The 23,538-nt window shown below is 42.9% G+C and overlaps 1 protein-coding gene across 1 annotated transcript in view; it reads right to left on the bottom strand.

Moving 5' to 3' along the window:
• Nucleotides 1–23,538, bottom strand: part of ZNF516 (zinc finger protein 516) — a 98,052-nt gene that overhangs the window by 4,002 nt on the left and 70,512 nt on the right. Inside the window, exons 3-5 of the mRNA XM_014875151.2 lie at nucleotides 8,598–10,061; nucleotides 3,651–3,755; nucleotides 2,676–2,743 (exon numbers count right to left, since the gene is read on the bottom strand). Of these exons, the coding sequence (XP_014730637.2) occupies nucleotides 2,676–2,743; nucleotides 3,651–3,755; nucleotides 8,598–10,061 (1,637 nt within the window). The remainder of the gene's footprint in view (nucleotides 1–2,675; nucleotides 2,744–3,650; nucleotides 3,756–8,597; nucleotides 10,062–23,538) is intronic.

The following is a 23,538-nucleotide window of genomic DNA, read 5'->3' as shown; positions in this document are numbered from 1 at the left end:
TGCTCCTATAGGTGACCTCCTTTTCAGGGATGCTGAACACCTGCACCTCCTGTTGGTCGTTCACTACCCTAAAATAGGGCTCTTATTTAGACATCTAAATATAGATTTAGGTGGTTCATTTTTAAAAAAGCCTGGCTGTAGAGCCTATTTTTAACATGCAGAATTAGAATTATTCTGTGATAAAACTGCTATTCAGTGTAGCACTGTTGTAAGCTACCGTGCTGGGGGATTTTAAATGCCCTACCTAACCTTGTTTCCTAAAGGAAACCTTCAGAGATGCTCTTCTGGCTGACTAGAGAAGGGAATGGGGGAACCGTGAAATACTAATGTTAATATTTTTATTCTTTAACAGACTACTCAGGGGAAGATATTTTACCTGTGAGGTGGAAACATTATGTAAAGTGAATCATTTCCACTCGACATCAGAAAAAACCCCTCTTTCCTCCTCAAACTACCGTATAGGTAACCACTGTTTCTTGCTCGGAGCATGTGCATGGCACTTCTGTAACTTGAACTGACTTTACACCATAAACTCTCATGAATAGATCTGTCCCCAATTAAGAAATGAAATGAAGACATGCAGTGACAACGTTTAAAGTGGGAAATGGTAATGTTAACGGAATGCTGCAGGCACCGTTCTCACCGAGAGCTCATTTCTGTTCTTCTGAAGGCCCTACAGCTGCCTGTGGAGATGAGAGCACACAGCACACCTCTGCAATGCCCAGGGACTGTGCAGGTGGAGCCTTCTGGGGCAGCACAGTGCCTGCCTGCCTGCGATGAGAGCTGGTGAAACAGCTGACAACTGAATAATCCCACCCGACACAGACACTGACAAATTGAGACAAAGGCTGGTACTGAGGAGCAAACAAGACAAAAGAAAGGGAACGATCTCCTGCAGAAGTGATCACACCTCATCTTCTGTGGAAGACTGACTGGCACGAGATGGAGCCATTGAAGAAGCTAGCCCCTACTCGGCGTTCTGCTGTGCTGAGAGATGCTGTCACTTAATCAAATGCTTCGAAGGCAGACTGGCAGATGAGAGAGCAAACTACCTTCACCATGGAAGAAGTTAGTCAATAAATTCTGGCATGACAACAGTTTACAAAGACAAGATTTTGAGTCCATTTATCGTGCAGCAATATAACCCAAATTACAATGATGCCAGGCATCAACAAAAAGAGCGCAGACGTGGTCTGAGCTGCTACATTTCCTTTTGGATATGTATGGCCATTCCAGATTTTTTTGGAAATTATTTCCGACTTCGATCTTGTATTGTTTTCTAGAAAAAAGCCCAGATGCCTTCAGAACATCATCTCAACTACACGAGAAAAAAACATGAGCATGGAAATATGAAAGAGCGTTTTAGAAGGTGCTTAGGTTTACTAAATCTATGTTACTAAACTGAGGAGAACCAAAGACTAGCTCAGTGAGTTGGCAGAGCTGCAGTATTTCACTCTGTCACATTGACTGTGTCTATGTCTCTGTTATTCAGAGATGAGTCCTTGCACAAATTTATCAGATAAGCATCCTAAGGGGGACACTGCAGCATAACTTTGTAGCTACTGTCCCACAAAAGCAAAGCAAACCTTGCCCACAACAACAACTAAGTGCTATGCCATCTTGGAAACTTCATGAGAATTGTTGGCCACACCTATGGCTTGGTGTTAATTCAGACCCTGCAGTGACACATGCTGGGCTCTCTGCACAGCCTTTAGGCCAGAAAGATGGAAGGGCACAGAAAAGGTGCCAAGAATCTTCCTGAAGGCATATGAACTAGGCAGTGTAGTGATGCCCAGTTTGAATGTTTACTGAGCAAGTAGGAACCAATTCCTAAACTTCATAATGTTGGGAGTAGCATGTAGATGCATTCTTTAAACATGACTGACAACATCTGCAATGGTTTGGAAAGACACAGGAGGACAGAGGCTGCTATAGCGAAAATTAAACTAAAAAAAAGGAAAAAAGTGAGCGATGCTGGAGGCAGTTCCACAATGAAAGAGAAGTGCCCATGAGAAAGTGTGCTCTGAAACAAACCTGCCAAGCTGCAAATGGAATGGGAAGGCCCAGGCTACAACACTATTCTCCAACAACGTTAAGATACACAAAACAAATTCAGTTTAAAGATCTTCTATGCAACGTCTTTGTCATGTATAATTCAGAGCTCTGAGAAATGTTTGTTAAGACAGGAAACTGTATACTAGAAACAGGAAAGCACACTAACAAGAGTCCATAGAAGCTGGTGGATGAGAGCTTTTCAAAGGCCAGATACTGGATATCAGGGTACAAATACTCTTCAGAAAAATACAGGCTAAACGTCAGTTGTCTTGTTGCAGCAGAAAGTGTGTTAATTGTAAAGGCAAATTTCCAGGAATTCTGTATGTACTACCTCACTATTACACGTCAGTGCATATTACAGAGCTACCTATCCCACCAGTCCCCAGTAAGCCAGTAACATGTTTATTTAAACACTAACTACCTGCTTTACAATTAACTGACTCTCTATATAACAGATTCTGATAAAATGCTTAAAAAATTTAAGAGCTAAAAATTAAGCAACACCATTATTATTTATACATGTTATAAAACAGTCAGTGCTTTAGTGATGAGCATCACTCTGCAATTTTTTCCCAGCTACCACATTAAAAACCAAACACCCAATTAATTGTAAAACATACTTGTTTTGGGGCATCTGCGGAGGTGGTGTGAACTTCAGTACCTCGGAGTCCATTAGACTCAAATACCACTGTGGGAACAAGGGGGCTTGTTAACAGATGAACATTCAAGCTTCGTTAGTGTGTGTACATTATTTGAGACCATTACAGATTAACCACGTTCAAAAAAAGACACCAGCTACTAGCCTGTGGCCGGAAAATACCAATTTACCGTAACACTTACTGTAAGAGAGTGTGCTAATGGCAGCCTAGGGCCACTGCCCTTTTTAATTCAGACTTCAGCGCTGAAGAAAGCAATCACTGACAACATTAATTATCAGTGTACGTGTAAAGGGACCCTCTTCTTGCATTACTTACCATTTGGCTTCTGTCATTTTGCATCAGACTGGCTTATGTATGCATCATTCACACTTTTGAGGAGGAACCTGCTACTCTCACTGTCTCATGCAATGCTCAGGAGGGCTCATGACACTAGTGGCTTCAGCCTCCTATAGCCTCAACCACAGACCACATCAGGTTGAAAAAGGCTGGTAGGGATTTTCCATTTTAGGGCTGACCAGTCTGAGGAAAAATCTCGTTTCCCACAAAAATGTTCCTGTCAACAGCAACGATGAGGCAAGACAAAGCCTTATGTTGTGCTGAAAGGGGTACTTTGATTTCAATTTGTGCTGGTGGCAACAGAATTCATTAGCATATTCATTTCTGAGTACCCTACTCTCTAATTAAAATAAAACATTTGCAAACAGACTTATCTTAAATGCATTGCAATTTTATGGAGTCCGGGCAGGGATCAGGTAAGCAATATTTGGAGAACAAGAGCGATAGTCATAAAAATAAAAAACCTGTCTATTAGATTTAGGTACTGGAATTACTTAGCTTAATATGGTATGTGAAATGCAATTCTTGGCATTTTGTTAGATGAATCTGAAAGCAGGCAAGTGGGAAAGGCAGAAAGCAAGAGCGAGTGTGAAAAGATACCTGTGTGGGACCTCTGATGAGTCCTGAGGTGGCTGGGTTGGGTAAAGCATTTTCCACATTCTCTGCAGACACAGTCTCCTTGGTGTGTTTGTGTCCTGAGCATCCCTGTAGTCAGTAGAGAGAGAGGGAGGAGGGGGGGGGGGTAGGGGGGGAGAGGAGAGAGGAAAGTTGAGAAGAAAACATTATGCCAGAAGAAAACATCATTAGTATGTCTAATGTGTCATTATGTGAGGCTACCTTCAGGCCCTGGATGACAACTGTCAGCCTTCATCTAAGCACTGGCTGACAGGCCAGGCACACACAGGACTGCAAGAATGCATAAATTACATTGAATTAAAAAATGCTCCCCATGATGTGCCCGCACCAGGACTGGCATGTCAGGTGTGCGCTTTTCAGAGCAGCTGGATCCACTTCTCAGCCATCACCCAGCTTTGTCAAGCAGTACATCAGGCAAATCAAAGTGACTCCAGCGTGGCGGAGACAAGTCACATGGATAATAGGAAGTGAGTAGGACCAGAGCCCGACTGTCCCCCCCAGGCGGCAATACCTCAGAGACAAATGCAGAGCGAGCGGAGCCATCGCAGACTGATCAAACCTTTCGCCCCTGCCTACCTGCCTGCCGGTGCTGCTTTGACCCCGGACCTCTGAGGCACAGACGAAAGACATCTGTGAATGAAAGTGTCATTCCGGACATTTTGAGCTGGTAGCAGCATAGCAGCCTTCCCCCAGCCCTGGGTAAACATGTTTTCTAGGCCATTAGCATTTGTGGAAAACCGCTCAAACCTCTCCTTTTTCTCCAAAGGTCAGTTTACAGCATCTGACTTAAAGGGCTGGTCTTTGTCTTTTTGCTGCTGATCAAAAAAGACACATTTGACTTTTATTGGGCTTTTTTATTATTTAAAAAAAAATGTTTGAACATCATCTTTTCTATTTTGGTAAAACACCCTCTTTGGAAGAAAAGAGTTGATGTTTCCATTTGTCACTGGAATACTTTGGCTTTTAAAGAAATTTTGAGAGGGATGTCAACAGAAGTGAAGTTTCAGCTTTTCTTTCATATCCCCGCTCCAGTTACAGCATTTAAAAAGTAAAATTGTGACCAAAAAAGTGGCAACAAAAAACCTCCACACAACTGAAAAATCAACTGCAGGATGCCACAAGATTCATCCGAAATATGGATGCTGTATCTGAAAATGAATGGAGAAGAAGACAGCTGCCATCTACTCTGCTTGTATGACACCAAGCATTCTGGGATGGTTTTCACCAGACCATTTACTGCAAAGAAATGTCTTGCTGCAAAAAAAACTCCAACAAACGCCCCACTCACAGATTGTTTTCTCTTTTTATAACAGCACCTCCTGCAGATGGCAGCACAGTCTGCATAATGCACCTGAACACTCACTCACAAAATTAAGTTTCTGACAGTCAAATACAAGATCGTCATGGGGAAAAATCTGGATCAAGTATATACACACATACACAAAAAAACCCCAAAAAACCCAAACAAACAAAAAACAAACAAAAAAAACCCAAGAAAAAAAGAATTAAAAATCACATATGTGTTCTAAATATCAATGAGAACCTTACTGCACTGTAACGGGACGGGCTTGCCTTGTAAGGCAGTCAAGATTAAAGCAGGATTTCTGAGCTGTTGCAATATTTACCCCTCACTGTCCAGAACTGTAGCTGCAAGCTGGAAGGCAAGGCTGAGGGAAACATTTGGAGGAACCATCTGTGGCCTTTGTAGGAGTGCCATGCTGACTGCTGGACAGGCAGGGATTGGCAGAGCAGCTTTGTGAGGCCCAGGAGAGCTGGGTTCCTCAAGTCACATTCTGACACTTCTAGAACGAAATCTAGCCTCTCTATAACCCACAATTCCTTTTGTAGAAGGGAAATACATTTATCTCAGCAGCCATCATCAACTCAATCCAACAGCCTTCATGGAAGCACTGCTCCCACCCAGGAGGAAAGGTTAAGGATGCTGTTTGTAAACCAATGTATAAACACCAAGGGTTAGTGGCTTAAGACTTCCACCTAACCCCTCCCTAGCACTCACTTTATGGGAGTTATTGAAAAAGCAGGTGGAAAGAATGCTTCCAGGTCTATTTGCCATTGTTGCATTTCCCAGGTAGCACCATAAGGCTTTCAGAGCTTTGAGCTGTAGCTGCCACAAGGCAAAACCCCCATGAGTCATCACTCATGTTATCCTCTAGGTGAGAAAAACGGGGTGGATGACTACAGGTGTTCGCAAATTAAAGTAAATGAACAACACTGTGTGAATAGGAGTTCCTGTGAAATCCATGCTCAAAGCTGGTCTCAAAGGAACCCCCAAGAAAGAGTGTATCTGCTGCTATAACCCATCCTTTCCTCTTTATATATAAATGGCATGAATAAAATAAGTAAGCTCTATTAAATATTAAACCGTAAGATTCTCTCTACAGGCATTTGGGAAGACTGGGCACTGTGAAACAAACCTAGCCTAAGCACAGCAAGCTTCATGTTTGAAGCAGTATCACAACAGTACACACAAAACTCTCTTCCAAGGACACACTGGAACAAACACAAACGTCAAAGAAAGGATCCCAAAAACAAATGCAGCCACTCGAAAGGAAGTCGAACACTGTACTACCACACACTAAAATAATCTAGTGTGATCCAAGATGACATCATATGCCAAAAAACCCCAAGGAAAGTCTATTGGGAATAATCAACTGAGGGGAAAAAACATGACAAATAGTATACCTAAGTAGGATTCTTGGATGTCCTTTATGTCATGGTTGCCATATTCACATTACAGTATTAAGGCTAAATGGGATGATGCATACTGACTCAGAGGACTCAGCCTATCTAGAGCCATATGTTATTTCAGATGAAGTTCAATTACCCTCCTCTGTTTGCAGTTGGTAGGATCTCGTTCCTTTTGCCTGAAGCAGCTTTTTATTTGAGTGCTATGAAAAACAGCCATCATGCCAATTGGTTTGGAGAAACATCAGCAACCTGGAAGTTGTATATAAAATGAAGACAAGCTACATTAAAAAAAAAAGAGGTTTCAAATTCTGAAAACTTGATTGCTGTAAAACACTAGGAATGAAAGAAGAGGTTTCAAAGCAGAGACGGGCACTAAATAACTTCCAGTTAAAGTGTCTCTAGAAATCACTGCCCAGCAAAAACATTTTGGCAATAAAATCCCTCTTTTAAAAAGTAGGTAAATAGAGACCTCTTTAGAAACCCTGCCCCTATTTTACTTTGCTCCGAAAGTCATTATGAATTTTCTGGTCCTTGCCTTCGCTAAGTCATCCTTTATTTCCTAGCTTTTACTGTTCTTCTCTTATCCCTCCTAACATGGCTGGGAGCTCACTGGATCAGTAAGATTTCTGAGCAGGCTGACACAATATACTATTAAATAACATCAAGGAGGGCACCCACGTGAAGGTACCCCAAGTTGAGGGTAGAACAATTAACTGGTACTTAGAGCAGGCAGTGGGCAGGGAGAAACTTTAGACAACAATCCACCGAGATGGCAAAAGCAAAGCTGGCTGGACCAAAAAAACCCTAAAGAATATTGAAACTGTAGTTTTAGAAACTAAGCACGTCTTCCTCTGCTTCTTAACAAAACCAGGAGCCTCATGTTGGCTGCAATCATCACGCAGGCCCTAAGCTCCTGCAAAATCATCTGCTCAATAAATAACAAGCCCCTGCACAGAACCACCTAAGTCACTGAGCAGAACTGACAATGAGGTGGCTGAAAGATGCAACGCACTCATGGACTGTGTCAGGCAGATTCTGCCCTCCTGTCTCCTCCAAAAGGCCCTTCCACCAAGACCTGACCCAACACTCTGGGCTCCTTCCTAGCCTCCACTTGCACTAGACCACAGCTGTCCTTAAGACTACCAGCTTCCAAGTGTCCTGGATTTTGTACCACTTGCAAAAGCTCCATTTCATACATGCTTTTGACAAAACAGAGCGTATTATGTCAAGTGAGGACACTGGAACACCGGCCTCGAATGTGTGCTCTTTTCATGTGGAGTTGATTTGCACGACTTCTACGAAGAGAAGAAAGGTATAAAAAATAGCACCGTCTACAAGTGGTGAGAGGTGAGACTATGGCTCCAATTCTCCTCCCCTACAGACACACACACATCTCATGTGTAATCAATCAGTGTGATTTTCAATTTCCACTGAAACTAACTAATTCTGTCAGATCATCAGAACAGTACAGTTTCAAATGCAAATACATAGGTGTATTCTTACTATATAGCTATTGAACTTTTTAGTCGCCAAACTTTTAAACTGGCTATTTGCACAACTGATTTTTCTCCTTATGTGAATTAGCAGGCACATGTTCAGCTCTACTTCTTTTTAATTATAAGCATACAGACAGATCAAAAGATTCATTTGAAAAATACCTAGTAGTCTTTGATATGGACAAGGAAGATCTTAAGACTTTTGTCAAGAAAGACAAAGGACACTGACAAGCGATTATCCCTCTGTGTTGTTGGAAGACTTGTTTGCAGACAAAATTGAACAAAACCTCGAAAATAACATCACAGATAAGCCCTGGAGGATGTTTATTTTGCCTGAAGCAAAAAGATGATGATGTGTGCCAGCACCAACATATCAGGGGGATCTTCCTGTGACAGCACATCTGTGTAATTCTAGCCTGCTAGAAGCAAGAGGACAAAGGAACAGCACTACTCCAGGTGGAACCAGATACATTTAACCTGCGACAGAAATGTCACACAGTGCACAAGGGGGGATGCTGCAATGTTAAGAGAGAAGTAAACAAACCTATTCAAGCCTATCCAGCAATGATAAAAACAGTGAACTTGTAATCCTAACTGTTAAAGGCAGAAAAGGAAAAAACTGCAAAACAGCATGTCATAGCTCTGAACAAAGACGGAACAAACAAGCTACGTCCTCAGCTATGGAAGGGCTTGTGAAAAATCTTACCTGTGTGATCTAGGACAGGGCTGTTGGCACCACAGGTTTGGTAAAGTGAAGCAAGGTCCTTTGGAATGTACGTCTTAAAGATATTTAAAATGTCCAAATGTTTCTCATGCCCATCTGATCCCAGATCCTGTTTGCCAGAGTGTAAAGCCGGAGGAACTCCCATGGTGCCAGGCTGAGGCTGCAGCACTGGACTGGCTCGTGCTACCGCTGTGCAGTTTGCCAATGTCCTCATCTCATTCCCAGCCTTCACGTGAGGCTCCCTCGGAGGCACCACCGGCTCTTCGAGTTTAGGGTACTGCTCACTTTTACACAGAGGATGGTACTGCAGTGGGGGGTTGTATTTGGCCTTCATGGAGTCGGATGCACAGTGCTTACCTGGAGAGGCAAAACCAGTACTCCCTTGGGGAACCACATACTTTTCCACTTGCTTATTGTTGGTGGGCTGCGTGCTAGGCCTGGATATGACTGTCTGTGTAGGCGTTATGCTTCTGCCATAGGTTCCCATTTGCATAAGTTTGGAATTTGCTTCGTATTTGCTTTTTTGTTGTGCTGCCATGCTGTACTGCTCCTGGGAATGGTGTAACTTGGGCTGTCTGTACCCATCCAGACCTGACACGCGTGAACCACAGTGGCTGAGTGCATCCTTTGAGGGATGCGTACTCCCGCACTTTGCGGCCATCCCGACAGAAAGAGAGCTGGGTTTGGAACCTGGCAACGCACTTGGCACTTGAGTACGTGTAAATCTGGCAATGGGCAAAGGCTGGCATTCCTTACCACCAAGAACAGGAGGGGGGCCAGTGCGCCCACTCCTCACCAGAAAGACCAGGTTGTTTTTAATACTCTTGAATCCATTCTGTTGAACCCACGGGGGTACCATCGAGTTACAGCTGATTTTGTGCAAAATTCTTTTGTGCATCCACAGGACTTCAGGGTAGTAGGTCTTGTGACTGCAGAAAGGACATGGGTAGACAATTAAAGCAGCCTGCAAGGATGTATTCAGATATTTATTGCATGAAGTATCCCTTGTTGATTTTTCACTCAAATCGAGTGGAGCTACCTCTAGAGCTTCAGCACCTTTTTCTATAAGAGGATGCTCCCTGTGCAAGTCTAGCAAATTTTCTCTAGCACGACTAGCCTGCACTTCCAGTGACGTTTTCAAGTCCATGACCATGTCTGAAGATGTCTGGCCTATACTCGAAGCAAAGCTAGCAATATGACTGGAGCAAGGAAGCCCTTGGCAGTGATGAAATACTGGCATCTTTGTGTCTGCAGAGCCTTGGTATTTTGAAAAGGGTTCCTTGATGACACTCTCCAGTGCTGACACAAGAGCAGGAATCTCTGGTTTAGATTCCCTGGTTTCATTTTCTCTGGTGTTGCAGCCTCCCAGCTTTGGGAGCTCATCCAACTGAGATGTTATCATTGGGGTTTCCTCTTCAGGGAACTTGCAGTGGTATGGCTTTCCATCTGAATGGGACAAACAAAAAAACATTGTCATTTTACACAGAAAGAAGCCCAAAAGACAGAGCAGAATTCAGTATTAGAATAAGACAGCAGGAAAAAAAGGTAACTTTGGTATTACTATGGTAATGATGTGCTACAAATGTACTGTATGGGCAAGAAAATCTTGAAATAAGACACAACAGTTCAATTTACTTTTAAAGGTGACTGTGGAGTCTGGATAAACTCTCTAATACTGCATGTTCATGACATTTTGAAGGAAGAACAATTCAATAACATACCCATGTTAAAATTCTGGGACTGCAAGAAAAATAAAACAAATCTGCAACCATTTAATGCTTTAACAAAAGCAAAGATAATGGAGCCAGATAAAACTGACCTAGTTAAAGGTCTGTCAGTGCTTCCATTACAAGCCCCTATTTTCAAAGGGTTTATAACTCAGCAATAAAAATTGGCTTCACACGGAAACCAACCATATAAGCAGGTATACCATACAGAATAAATTGCCCACTTAAGGGGGACTTTTGCAGTGGCAAAGTATAAAAGATGAGTTATGGAGGGTGTAAATTTTGAATTTTCTATCCTTTAGTTTAAAGCAGGTATTTTTCCTTTGGTTTTTTTCAATGTGTTTTCTTTGTAATATATGCTTATGTTTAAGTCAAACTTTAGGAAAATTCTGTGACTGCTCAATCCATAGGAAGAGAAGAATTCAACATTTCAGCCATTTAGATTACAGAACTCAAAACACACTTTTAATTTTCCTCATTTTCTTATTCAGTTCTCAGCTCTCCAGAGTAAATTTATCCACCTAACATATGTCCTGAAAAGGGAACATACTGGCCAGTAATTAAAACTGTTTAGGGGGAAAGAGGAGGTTTTGTTTTGCTGGGAGTGTGGGTACATCTGCCTGCTCTCCCAATGCTGACCTCTGAGAGCCACTGATGAAGCCAATGAATCCCTTTAAATCGGTTCACAGATCAATTCCACAGAGATTTTCATCACAGCAGTAATGCTTACTGCACTGAATCCATTTAGCATGTAACTGAATTGAATCATCTGACAAACTTTCAGTTTCAATTAACACGCGGTTAATGAGCCACTACCAGGCAAGTGTAAGGAGACCGTGCTCCATCTAAAACATCACCAGTCCAAAGTGATCACTGCATCCAGAGGAGGGGTGAGAAGGGGAAAGGAGTGCACTGCTCTGGAGCTGCATATCCTCTCACATCAGCTCAGAAAAGCCAGCCCTCCAGAAAATCGAGCGCCGTTCGTTAGCGCAGGGCAGTGCCACGGGCATTTTTCTGCACGGCTCTATGGAAGAGCCACACTGTTGGCTGGAGCTGCTCTGCACATAAAGTCTACTTAGCCTCACCTTCAATTCAAGCAAAAACATTCTTAAGCTTTTGTTTAATTCGAGGTAATTAGGTTAAAAATAACCCATAGGTTTGCAGCCTCGAAGGGCTGAATGCTCATTCTGCTGATTTTTCTTTCAAACTCTCCAAGGGGGTATATTCCAGGGGGAAAAAATCCTCACAACCCAGAAACTTGTTTTTCCCGTGTTGCAGGCGACAAGGTTTTGGGAAAGCATGTGCCCAGCACTACTAGCCAAATTTACAGTTTGAAACAAAGACACTGCATGCAGCAGTGAAATCTGACACTGCACATTTGTGTTGTTTTCAAAGCATGTCCGTCAAAGCCCAAAATACTTGCGTTCTTAAATAATATTTTAAGGCTTCTCTTTATGATCACAAGGAGTGGCTGCTTTGATCATTGTAGTAAATAACAAAGCAAAGCGAAAACAAATCCTTTGGTTGCAGCAGGACTCGGGGGAGAGAGAACCGACCTGCTGACTGTACTGGGCAGAGGAGGGAGGTGGGAGTTCACTGCCAGCCCCATTCCAGGGACTAGAGAGCTGGGAGGCTCTTGGTCCACCTGTGCAGCTATGATAAAGAGGGGCATCAGCAGAAACCTGCAACTCCCAGGTTGCTCTGTGTACCACAGACATTCCTGCATACTTTCCTGCTTGATCAAAATCTATGTACCAAGCAGTTTCAGCAAGGAGGACAAGGTCAGACTGTGAGAGGTGGCACACGTCAGATCTGGGCTTGGTCTTCAGGTCTGGACTATTCCGTTTAGGTCTGTACTCGGGGAGGGGAGGAGGAGGAGAAAGCAGAGAGTTAGCCCACAGTCCCATGTGCCCCCATAAATCCTGGGACTGCAAATTTTGAGGTGGCTGCAGTCCTTTTTGCCCTATTTCCTAGTGCATCGACCTATGAAAAAGGGATTTTTTCAGGTGGAAAATGTAATGCAGAGCAGAAAAATGATGAAGGCATTTCTGAGGTTATAAGGCTTGCAGTTGCCCCCGTGCTGCCAGTGCATTAGATGAAAATTTGTAAGACTATTACAAAACACAATGATAAGCTTCTAACACCTCTTCAATTCCTCTGATGCCTCACAAGAACAGTAATGAACATACTAGGAATAATTTTAAAGCTTGGATCAGGAGGCTCAATAGCAGTATTTATGCAAATTGCTCAAGCTGTATTTAAAAAGACAAACAAAACAACAACAACAAATGAACAAACAAACAAAAATCCAAGCAAACAAAAAAACCCCACATCCCTACTCCTATTTCCCAAGATTCAGACAGAAAAAATTTTCACCTGCAGGCCAACTCAGACTTCCTTATTTATTTTTTTTTTTACAGCCCATGCTCTTCCCTAGTCCCATCCTGCCCTCTGTAGGGATCCAAAACTACGAATCTCAACACCCAGACTGCCTCATGCCATCCTTCCCATCATGGCAGGTGGTCCAGGCTGGGCAGTGAGCAGGTAACAAAAGCCAGGTAAAACAGGGGATGCAGGCAAGAGCACAAGATGGTAAGCATACTTAAAAATATAGGCAAAGTCTTTTAAGAAAAATAGATTACACTTATTTCTGCCTTCTCCCAGCTACTTGCCCCAGCTGAAAAGTGGTACTAATAATCCTTTTAAATCACTGGTATAAAATATTGTACTAACCAGCCCAGTGCAGGCATTACTGCCACCAGAAATTTTTGAAATTTTATTACAGCCAGGTCAAAGCAAAAAGCCATGAATGAGATGATTCCTGCCTTTCTGCTTGCTCTCCAGAGACCATAACTCATACTCCCCATTGAAAGAGTTCTTGGCTAAGCATGCTCTCACTTTTATCCTACAGTCTCCATCATATCCTTATATTTTGTCTCAATTCCTTTGTTTCTCATCCCAAACAGCTGTTTTCATCTGTTGTACTTTAGAGTGAGAAAGGTCCTTTTATTGAAGGAAAAGTGTTACAGTTTTTCCGTATCACAGATACCTGGGAAACATCTAAAGCAGAGGAATTTTCCAAGGTGTCTAGCTAGGAGATGGCTGCTGATGCCATCTCAGGACTTCAGTTTGGCTGCAACTTCAAGTATCAACAGCATCACAGGCCACAGGGAAAGCAAGGCAGGAGAGTGCAAAACAACTATATGAAAACTATGGTCTAGAAACACAGGAATATTCAGGGATTTGAGCAGTTCCTCAGAAATACACCTAATGCCATCACTCAGTTACTCACACACACAGAAAAAAGCAATTCCCCTTCTCCCTACACACATATATCCCTCTTCTCTCTTTCTCCTCCTCACATGCATAAACTCCACTTGTTTTCTTCCCAGCACCCAGCACTGTTTCTCCACAAAACCGAATTTCAGCATGGGCTGCACAGCTGTTTTGATTCATGAGGCTTCCTATAAAGTAAACCAGGCTACAAGGCTGAGGACAATGAAATCGTGATTTCTATTCAGAAGAGCAGAACTGGCTAGAAATTGGCCCCTTTTCTGGCTAGTGTTACAGCACTAAGAGTCTAAGGAAAAGGAGCAGATGTGGTATGTTTGATTTTCAGTAAACATTTGATAGTGATTTGCACTTTGAGAGATGAATACTGTGTCTTGATTTGAAAACCAACTGCAAATAAATCATGATAAAAGCAAAGGATAACAAGGGAAGAAGGTGCAATATTGCAAAGACCTGTATTAAGTCCTATTTCACTCGGTATTTTCTTTAATGTTCCAGAAGAGATTCTAGACAGCATGCTAACTTAAATCTCCAGGAAATATCACATTTGGAGGAGCTGCAAAAATAATGGGGACAAGGAAATAATGCACAGGGACTCTGAGAAAATAGAAATGCGGTCTGAAAATAATCAAATGAGATTCATTCTGGGAAAGAAAAGAAGACTAAGACAAGTGAAGGGAAATGATCCAAAAAAATCCATGCAGTGGGAAGGCAAAATCTGGGAAGAAGCAATGTTGAAAATAACTGATGTTACAATAGATGGCAAGTTAAATGTGAGTGTACTAGATGAAGTTCTTCAGCTTAGCTTTCAGAAATACAAGCACACATTATAAAACCAAAAATAAAACTACCCCTCTGAAGAAGATACAATGGCCCATGCTGGTCACACTGGGTTTTGAATACACAAAATATATAAAAAAATATATCGAAAATATATCAATATAAATATACACACAACATAATAACAGGCACTACGCAAAAGCCCACAGTAAGCGTAATACAATGGGACCCAGCGGGGGAAAAAAAGGCAAAAAGCAGTTCTGCAGCAAAAAAGCAGGTCCTTTATTCTGTGAAAGGAAGTTTCAACAAAAACAGCCCATGCCCCCAGAGTATCTGTGCAGATCTCTAAATACAGGTAAGTCAGAAGGAGTTCAGAGAAGTGCCACAGGAAGGTAACCCACTGGAAAATAAAGAGTTTCCCCACATGGCTGAGGGAAGACAGAAGGGTGACAGGGCAAAGTCTGCAGCCTCCCCAGGAGTTCAAGCTCCAGAAGAATTATGTCACCCTAAGCACTGGAGTCTATCACCAACAATCAGATACACTCGCATGCAGAAAAACTCATGATTAACAGAAAAAAAAAAGATAATACATATTTGCAGCTTGAGGAATAAATGTCAAGGGAAGAGGCAAAGCACCACTTGGATTGTAAAACCTGTCTGGACAAAAACACTGACTTATCAACACATGAAAATTCATCTTTTTCATGAGGAGGCAGACAGTATGAGTTACTCCTCCCCTCTGCTCTATCAGCACAGCAAAGCAAAACCCCACATTAGCCCAGTATCCCCACACTGTAACTGCTTCACAGACATAAGCCAAGAAACTATCCTTCCCTTCATATTAATTCCAGAAAACACTTAGCTTAAAAAAGGACTCTTGGAGCATTCAATAGTGAGCCCATGACATTCCTTAGCACCAGGTTTATCCTCTGAGCATAGCTCAGGCTGTTCAAAGAGACCTGGTATCTGTTTTTCAGAGGAGGATTTGTCTTAGCTGAGCCATGCCCCCTGTTCTAGCTGCCTGTGAGTCAAGTTTTTACACTCCACACGCTGTCCATCATTCCCTTGCTTTCTGATCCAGTTTTGTCACTCAGCGGATCCCACGTGGTGGAAACGTGGGCATGAGGTGAGAGACAACTCCTACAAACCCTCTTAGGTTTTCTTACAGCACAAGGCCACTTGCCACAAGATACTGGGAAGAAAAAGTTATGCTGTTTTGACAGGAGACACAGCTTCTCATCTGCAAAGCTCCTCTTGCTTTACACATTGTCAGATGTTTTGAGGGGCTCCTACAGGAGCTCCCAAATAATTCAGAGAAAGAGAAGATCAAGGACTAGACTGGAGCACTCAACACCAAAGGATGGGGTAGGTTAGCAGGTAAGAAGGTGACAGTGAGGGTAGAAAGCACACAATCAACTAATATCCCTGCTTTCTCTCCAACTAATTTTAGAATTGATGGTGAGCAGGTTTTGGCTGAGGTTTGAGGTTTTTAACAGAGCAGAAACCCAGCACAGCTCTTGATGCTGGCTGATACAGATGGTTTGTCAGTCAGACAGCACACCCTGTCCCACAGGTTTCCCTTCACTTACACAAAGGGAAAGGAGAGCAATGCTGTCCCATACCACAGCCCAGGAACACATGGAAAGCAAGTCCCAGGTGCTTTGAGATGTCCTGCCTTCATCTGGTCATGAGCAACATGCTTCTGGTTTATTACACTGTATTACACTGCTTCTTTCTTACTATTTTTGAGTATTTTTTCTCTTATTTTTGCTGTAGCTAGTTGTTGGGGAGTTAGTTTTACACTTCCACACAATCAGCTATACATTTCTAGCAACACTACACATCCTTAGCAAATAAACCCAGGCCATGGGTTTACCAGCCAGAATTAGCAGCCCTTTGGTGGTGCAGTTTGCATTCATTGTCTCCCCGTTCTCTTTTTCTACATCTAAATTTTAGTAGTTCCTAAAATGATTTCCCACTGACTTTTTAAACCCATACCCAGTAATTTCAAGCAAAGCATCCCGATGGGAACTCTTTACATTCTACCAAGTATTTATTGGGGAAGGATGATGACGGTGGAAACCCATGATCTCACAAGTAGAGAGGTAAGAACTGCTGTTTTGTTCTGGTTTTCTTGGCAAGGAGAAGAGGGGGATCGGGCCCACAGCGGGAAAACAATTACCTGATGAAAAATATTTAACTGTTTTTAGGCACTGTCCTGGTTTTGGCTAGGACAGGGTTAATTTTTGCAAAATATGGGAGGGAGCATGGCCAGGACCCTAATTTATTCAATACCACCTCAGGTCATTGCTGGGTGGAGGGGAAAGGGACACTTTCTCACTGCTTAGGAAAAGGGAGAAACCTGAAGACCAGACAAGTTGCTGTATTTATTTGCTGCTGGTTTTTTGGTTTTGTTTGGGGTTTTTTTGAGCGTAAATAGTTTCTTTGTCTTATACCTCTTATTATTACTATTGCTTCTTTTTTGGTTTTTTATCCAATTTCCGTTTCTAGTAAATTGCTCATCTCAATCTGTGATTTTTGCTTTTTGTGCTTCATATAGGAAGAGGAGGAAGAAGTGACCAGCAGCCAGCATGATGTTAGCGGGAGTTCCAAATTGGAGAATAATATTTCTAAAACACAACTGGCACCCTAGAGTAACAAAATTTAACATCTTTTACACCATTTACTTCCCAAACAGTACTACTGCTGTTGCCACAAGGACTACCTGACTAAATTTTTTTATGACTTTTTTTTTTTTGGCTTCCCTTTATTTCAAAGTCCCATTTCTTTCATTTCATTAACTTTACTCTCCACAATTTCTCATTTTACCTGAAAGTTACTTTTTACCCTTGCTGTCAAATGCATCACCCTTCTAAGCCTGGAGAGTGCAAACAGCAGAAGGGCCCCATTGCATTGCTCATCTCCTTTCCCCTGCAGAATCGGGGGACACTGCAGGAGACAAAAACAGGACAGGACAGCCAATACCTACACTTCCAATGCTTCCCAGTCTCCATTTGACTGATCTCTCCAGCAGTGTCCAGTAGGAACCTGCTGCTTATGAAAACAAGATCCACAGAGCTCTTACAATCCAGACAGCAAAAAACATGAATAGGTGACCATCAGACATAATAAAGTTTGTTCTGTTCTGGACCGCACATGTTGAGATTTATGAATTATTTTAGATTACTAGTGTTATCATCAGAGATACTGCATTAGTTTTGCATTTCAGAAAGAATCTGGAATGTCACCAAAGTGAGCAGAAAAAAGTACAACTATTTTAGTTGATTACATTTGAAACTAAACCTTTTAAGATGAGTGAAATCTGAATCTGAAAACAGTAACAGTACAGCACACAAAAGACCCCTCTCTACAAAGTATTCCCTAGCTCAGTAAAATTACAAATTCATCTGCACAGCAGAAATGCTTTAGAGTTGTGTCACACTTCAAGATCACTTTTTTTTTCCAATAGAAAAGGGAGGTCTGAAACTATCTCAACACAGCTACAGATGCAAATGCCAGCAAGGTTCTTGGAATTTCAAGCATAATCAAGAGAATAGGCAACAACAAAGTAACCAAGAAACTAGGCTGCAAAGGATATCAGGTCCAAAATCTCTCAGAGTGAAGTGCACATTGTTAGGTACTGGAAAAACAAGCCTGAAAGTTCACAGAGAACTTTCTCTCCAACTACTTGCCTACAATGTTTTCTTTAAGAATATTTGGCTTTGCTGTTATCTGGGGTACTGATGCTACAAGCCTCCGAAAAGTCAACTGGTTGAAAAGCAGCTCCATGTGCAAATCACTCCAATATCCTCTTGCACGGTATCTCTTCATCATCCTCAGCTTTGTACCAGTGCACATCAGGTACAAAAAGCACTGTAGCAAACCCCGAACACACTCCCTCTTCTAGGGCAGATGCTTTGGGATCTGTCTCCCAGGTAACAGCCCTTCCAGAGGCAACACAGTAATGGAGCTTATGGAAGGAAAGTATCCAGAGCAGGGCATGTAATGAAGTGAAAGTGCAAATCTGGGTAAAATGGCTGCTGCTGGCAGTGTGCCACAGACACGACATTTTTAGTGTTCATCACATTTTTCTGTACCTCCTCAGTGGCATTTTTTGGTAAGTCATTCTATACATGGTACACAGCAATTCTGGGCAGTGGCAGAGCTAGTCATGACGTACCAGTCCTTTCACCTGTGTGTTTCTCACAGAGGTCTCTGAGAGTATTCTCTGCCCAGCAGCAGGCAAAAAGCCCCACAAAACAACGTGTACTTATCTGCAGGTGAAACTGTAGCTCCTGTCATCACAGCCTAAGTGCCTTTTTCACCCTTCATCCATATTATATCTACCCAAGGGTAGTGAAGACTTCACTGGGGCTTTCACTATTTGAGAATAAAGTCTGTCTTTTATCTAGAGCTGAGGGCAGGTGACACTGGTCTGACCACTTCTACAAAGCAAGGCTGCAACTAATGCATCTGATCCCCATCCTGATGCCACATCCTGCTCATATCCCCAGCACAGCCCCTTCTGGGACTTGGGACTGGACTTGCTGGTCATGGCCCACAACCCCTCTTTGGGCTGTCTGAGCTTCAAGAGCATTCTGATGTCTTCCTATCTCACAGAGAACTGTTTTAGATACAGTCTGGACCCTGGAAAAAGGTGGAGGAATGGTAACTACTTACCTAAAAATTGTGGGTAAAATAAAGGGCCAGAGAAATACATATACAAACCCAATACGAACAGGGGCTGAAGGGGCTGCTTGCCAAAATGAAACCGTACAATTTGGCATTGCCTTAAACGTTGCTGCTCATAATATACTTAAAGAAAATTATGGGATATAAAACCCCTGGAATGTTCTGCAAAATTAGGAAGTGATTAGGCCAGATGATACCAATTTGACTCTTAACACAGCTTCGCCGTAATTTCAGAGTTAACAGCAATATAGTAAAACTGGTCCAAAACCTAGGCAGAATACCTCCCGTATGCTCTGTAGCTGCCGCACACTTCTCTGTGTGTGGCCTTGCCTGTGAAGTTTGGTGCAGGTAGATGGGGGAGAAAGAAAGGGGCTAAGATCATTAACACAGCAGGATACATAATTAAATTTGAGAGGGCTGGATTTGGACAAGGGCTGTTGTGGTATTGGCTCTTTTCTTTTAGTTTAAGGCACAGGAAGAGAAGCACAATTGCCTTTGATGCATCAAAAATACTTGCAAAGGAGATGGAAAATAATGACTCAGATTTTTTTAACCAAGTGGCAGCTTGCCTGTACAATCCCTCCAAACACGGATCCAAACAGTTGTAAATCTTCCTGGAGATTTTCCCTTCCATTCCAACAGTCAGATTTGCCACAATGTCTGCTCCACAGCATCTTCTTGACCACCACCTGTTCATCTTCCTTCAAGTGCATTAAGGAGGAAGGCTTTCCAGGCCAAGACTATGGACTGGCAGCCGTCCCATACAGCTTAACATTCCTCGTGCACTATTTCATTTCTCCCATCGTTTGTTAAGCACGACTAACGTACTGCCATACATCATAAAGCCCTTTACTACAGCTACTCAATCTAAAAACAGAGGGTACAGCTGTGCTGTCAGCCAGCATCCTGCAGAAATACCTCAGCTACAGCCGGCAAGCCCAGCGTGGTAACAGAGGCAGCAGTCACAGAAATAAGGAGCTCTGCATGACCTAATTTACTTTGTTTCTCCTGCTGAAGGCCACGCTACCATAGCTGGTGACTCTGCTAACAGACTTAAGGCAGTCGAGAATCTCTGCTGTGCATGTCCATCACATAAAATGCAGGAGCACACGAGAGAAAGGGGAACTTAGATTGTAAGTATTACACAGATTTAAAGATTCGGTAGTTATACAGTGCTTGGACAGAAAATATGTTTTCTTGGGCTTATTGTTTTTCTGGCTTTCAGGGGAAAGAGGACTCAGAAAAGAGAATGGAAGAAAATAGGGTTGGACTAGTGAAAGAAGTACACACTGTCAAACCCAAATCACGCTGGACAGAACTATGATTCTTTGACCACCACTGGAAACTGGATGGAAACTGGATGCCCTTGATGAGGTGTGACATTGCTGTATCATAATTAGCACCATTACGTGGTGCTGCAAGCACATGGCAGGAGAGACCAGGGATCAAGCTCTACCGAGTTTTCTCAAGGTAGAAGGAAGACTTATGCTACTGAAAGATTAAAAGTTGAACAACTCTGCTCTAGATGGACCGAAGGGAATCAGGGCTCCTGTGACTGTAGGCACAAGGGCAGCCTTTGGCCACTTGGCCAAAGCCACTGACTCAGTCCCCACTGCAGATGAATTGCACCAAAGGCACTGTCCGTGTGACACAACCTGCAGCCCAGAGCCAAAGGCCTCAAGGGAAGAGGCTGGAGGTGCCAGACCCAGCTCCCCTGTAGCTGTCTCTGGCTCAGCACTGGCAGTGTTTGCCCCTTTTGGCTGCACAGGACATGGTTAGGGTTAGGGTTACCCTTTCCCTTTCCCTTTCCCCTTCCTTCCACTACCCTCCCTTGCGGTAACAATAACAATGGAAGGCACTTCCAGAAAACTAAATGGTCTTCAGACCTGGCTCAAAACAACTCTGTGACAGGCTGATGCAGATCACTAAAGGCATCAGCTACTTACTGGCAACTTGCATAATCCCCTTGGAGAGCTGGTAGACAAAGCAGGCTGGAACCCAGCATCATCAGCACAGCAGCAGAAAGGGCAGCAGTCTGCAGGCAAAATATGCTCGAAAAAGGATTTGGAACTTTAGCAATTTTCCTGACACCGTTCCTTTCATACCAAGACAAATTTGAGAGCTCACGAGAACACGAGAATTCTGGGTTCACTTACATTCTTCCTTTTAAAGTCTCACTATTCTGAAAAATGAGTAAAAGGGAAAAAACCCAACTTTTAAGATGTCATTTAAAAGATAAAATAAATAAATACCAACATCTATTAAATTCTGGTGGAAGAGACAGAGGAAGTCCTCTGTTTGGGAAAGAAGTCAGATGAGAATCATCCCAGGGTGCGTGATGTAACTCAGAAAGGTCAGGAAACAAGGGTCGCAAAGATGTCTTGAAAAAAAGAAGAACCAGATGAAAACTTGTTTTAAGGAATCTTTCAAATAACAGAAACTTTGTTATGTTAAAGGAGGACAGGGAAGATAAATCCATTTGCAAAATGGCAAAAGAAACACATCACTTAAAATGAGCTTCAATGAAGAGACAATGAAAGAGACAATGAAACAATAATTCTGCACCTGTGAGCCATGATTATTTATATCACCGCCTCATTTTAATAACAGCTGTGTGAAAATCCTAAAACATTATTAAATTTGAAACTAACTACTGCTTCTAGCACACAGGGAGCTTCTCCCACTTTCCAATTAGCACCAAGGCTTAAGCGTTAAAAGCAGCAGAAGCAAAAGAAATGCTGAAAAACACTGCCACGGGCTGGCTTAATTCGGAATTTCTCCTTTTCAAATGGATTAAAAACAGAAAACCAAACAACTAAACACACACTTCCAGAAGGGCAGGAAAGTACTTCAGATTTATTTCCTTCCCCCAGCACTCTTTTATTGCATTCCTTACAAGTGAGCAGGTAAGTGTATTTAAGGGCAACTTAAAAACTTGGTTTGCTAGAGAAGAACTTCACATGTACCTGCAGCATTTTGCAAACATCACTTTGGGCGAAAGGCTCTGCTAACCTTGCTGGCATCTCTCACCTCCATATTGAGAGGAAGCCCCATGAAAGATCCCTGGGCCTGCCATAGGATTAACAGAGGAAGAACTTTAAATGCCGATGATCAGCTATTTATGAGGTGTCCTTAAACAGAAGAGATGTCTGACATTTCAGTGCAAAGCTCGCCTGCTCACACATGCAGACCCGGCAGGATGGAAGAGCATCTCACTGTGAACAAGGAACAAGCTGCACCACCTCTTGGGCAAGGGCTGTGGCTTGGTGTATTTTTGTAAGAAGCAGTATTAACACCTCTCCTCTTAAGTGTTAATTATTCCCCGGTGCTAAGGACTTACAGAGACCTGATTTTTTGGAAGCTCAGGAAGGCCATCTGCTTTCCCAGCAGCACACAATAGGTGAGAACAACTCTGCTGGGGAGTGGATGCACTGGGGAGGGATGAGGGGAACTAAGGTAACCAAACCACCCTCATCCCACTGCCCCAGACGTGTATCAATTGCAGGGTCTGTTTTTATGTACATAACACTCCACAGGGGAAAAAAAATTAAAAAAGAAAGATTAAGTTACTAATAGAGTTCCTCAGATCTCGGACATCACTTCCTTTCATTTATCCACACCCTTCTGTTACAAATGGCAGGACACCACCCATCCCAACCACAGTTGGCCCCGTAAGACTACTTCCAGACAGAAATAAAACTTGTCTATGGAAGAATGGTCTTAAGAAAGTAATCTGGTTAATTCAGATTCTTAAATAATAGAAAATCATGCAGAAAAACAGATGTTTGCCCAGATATTTACTAAGAGTGTGTGTGTTCGTCTCCCCAGTAATCGCCTCATAAAGAAGTACTTAGTACCACAACTGCTCTGGCAAAGATACAGATTAGGACAACATCACAAAAATAAAACCATTTTGAAAATCCTTCTCAAAGTCAGAGTCATTTTAAATCTATTCACTGAGAGGTATTTAATCCGCAACTTAATCCAGCCGCACACCTGACTGCACACAAGATCCAGGTGATAACTGGTCCTTATGTACAGCTACCGACCGCACGGAGCCAAGTTCAGCTTTAGTTCCTTGCCCAGAAGAAACACACAGCCTCCAAAGGGACTTTGGGGTGATGTGATGGAGGCTCCATTGCAAATGGAGCTACCTATGCCCGGGGTTCAGCCGTGCGCTCTCGGCACTACTGAGCTCACACCGGCACCTTCACCTGCGCACAGGTAACGCGCTCAGCCGGAATCCCAACCCAGGCCCTTACTGCTATGGGCAGCACACTCAGGCTCCTCCTGCCACCAACACCCCACCGCAGCTCCCCAAAGGGCCCAGGGACGGCAGTTTGCACAGGACATTCCCTGGCAAAGATAGCTCTGGTATGTTCACTGTCACTAAAGGCGCAGTCGTTTTTCCTGCATGCCGATGTCAGTCGGCT

The sequence above is a fragment of the Sturnus vulgaris genome, chromosome 1, assembly GCF_052056855.1.
Source record: "Sturnus vulgaris isolate bStuVul1 chromosome 1, bStuVul1.hap1, whole genome shotgun sequence".
In the NCBI taxonomy this organism is placed as follows: Eukaryota; Metazoa; Chordata; class Aves; order Passeriformes; family Sturnidae; genus Sturnus; species Sturnus vulgaris.
The sequence above is the reverse complement of the archived record's forward strand: the minus strand, read 5'-3'. Positions and strand labels throughout refer to the sequence as shown.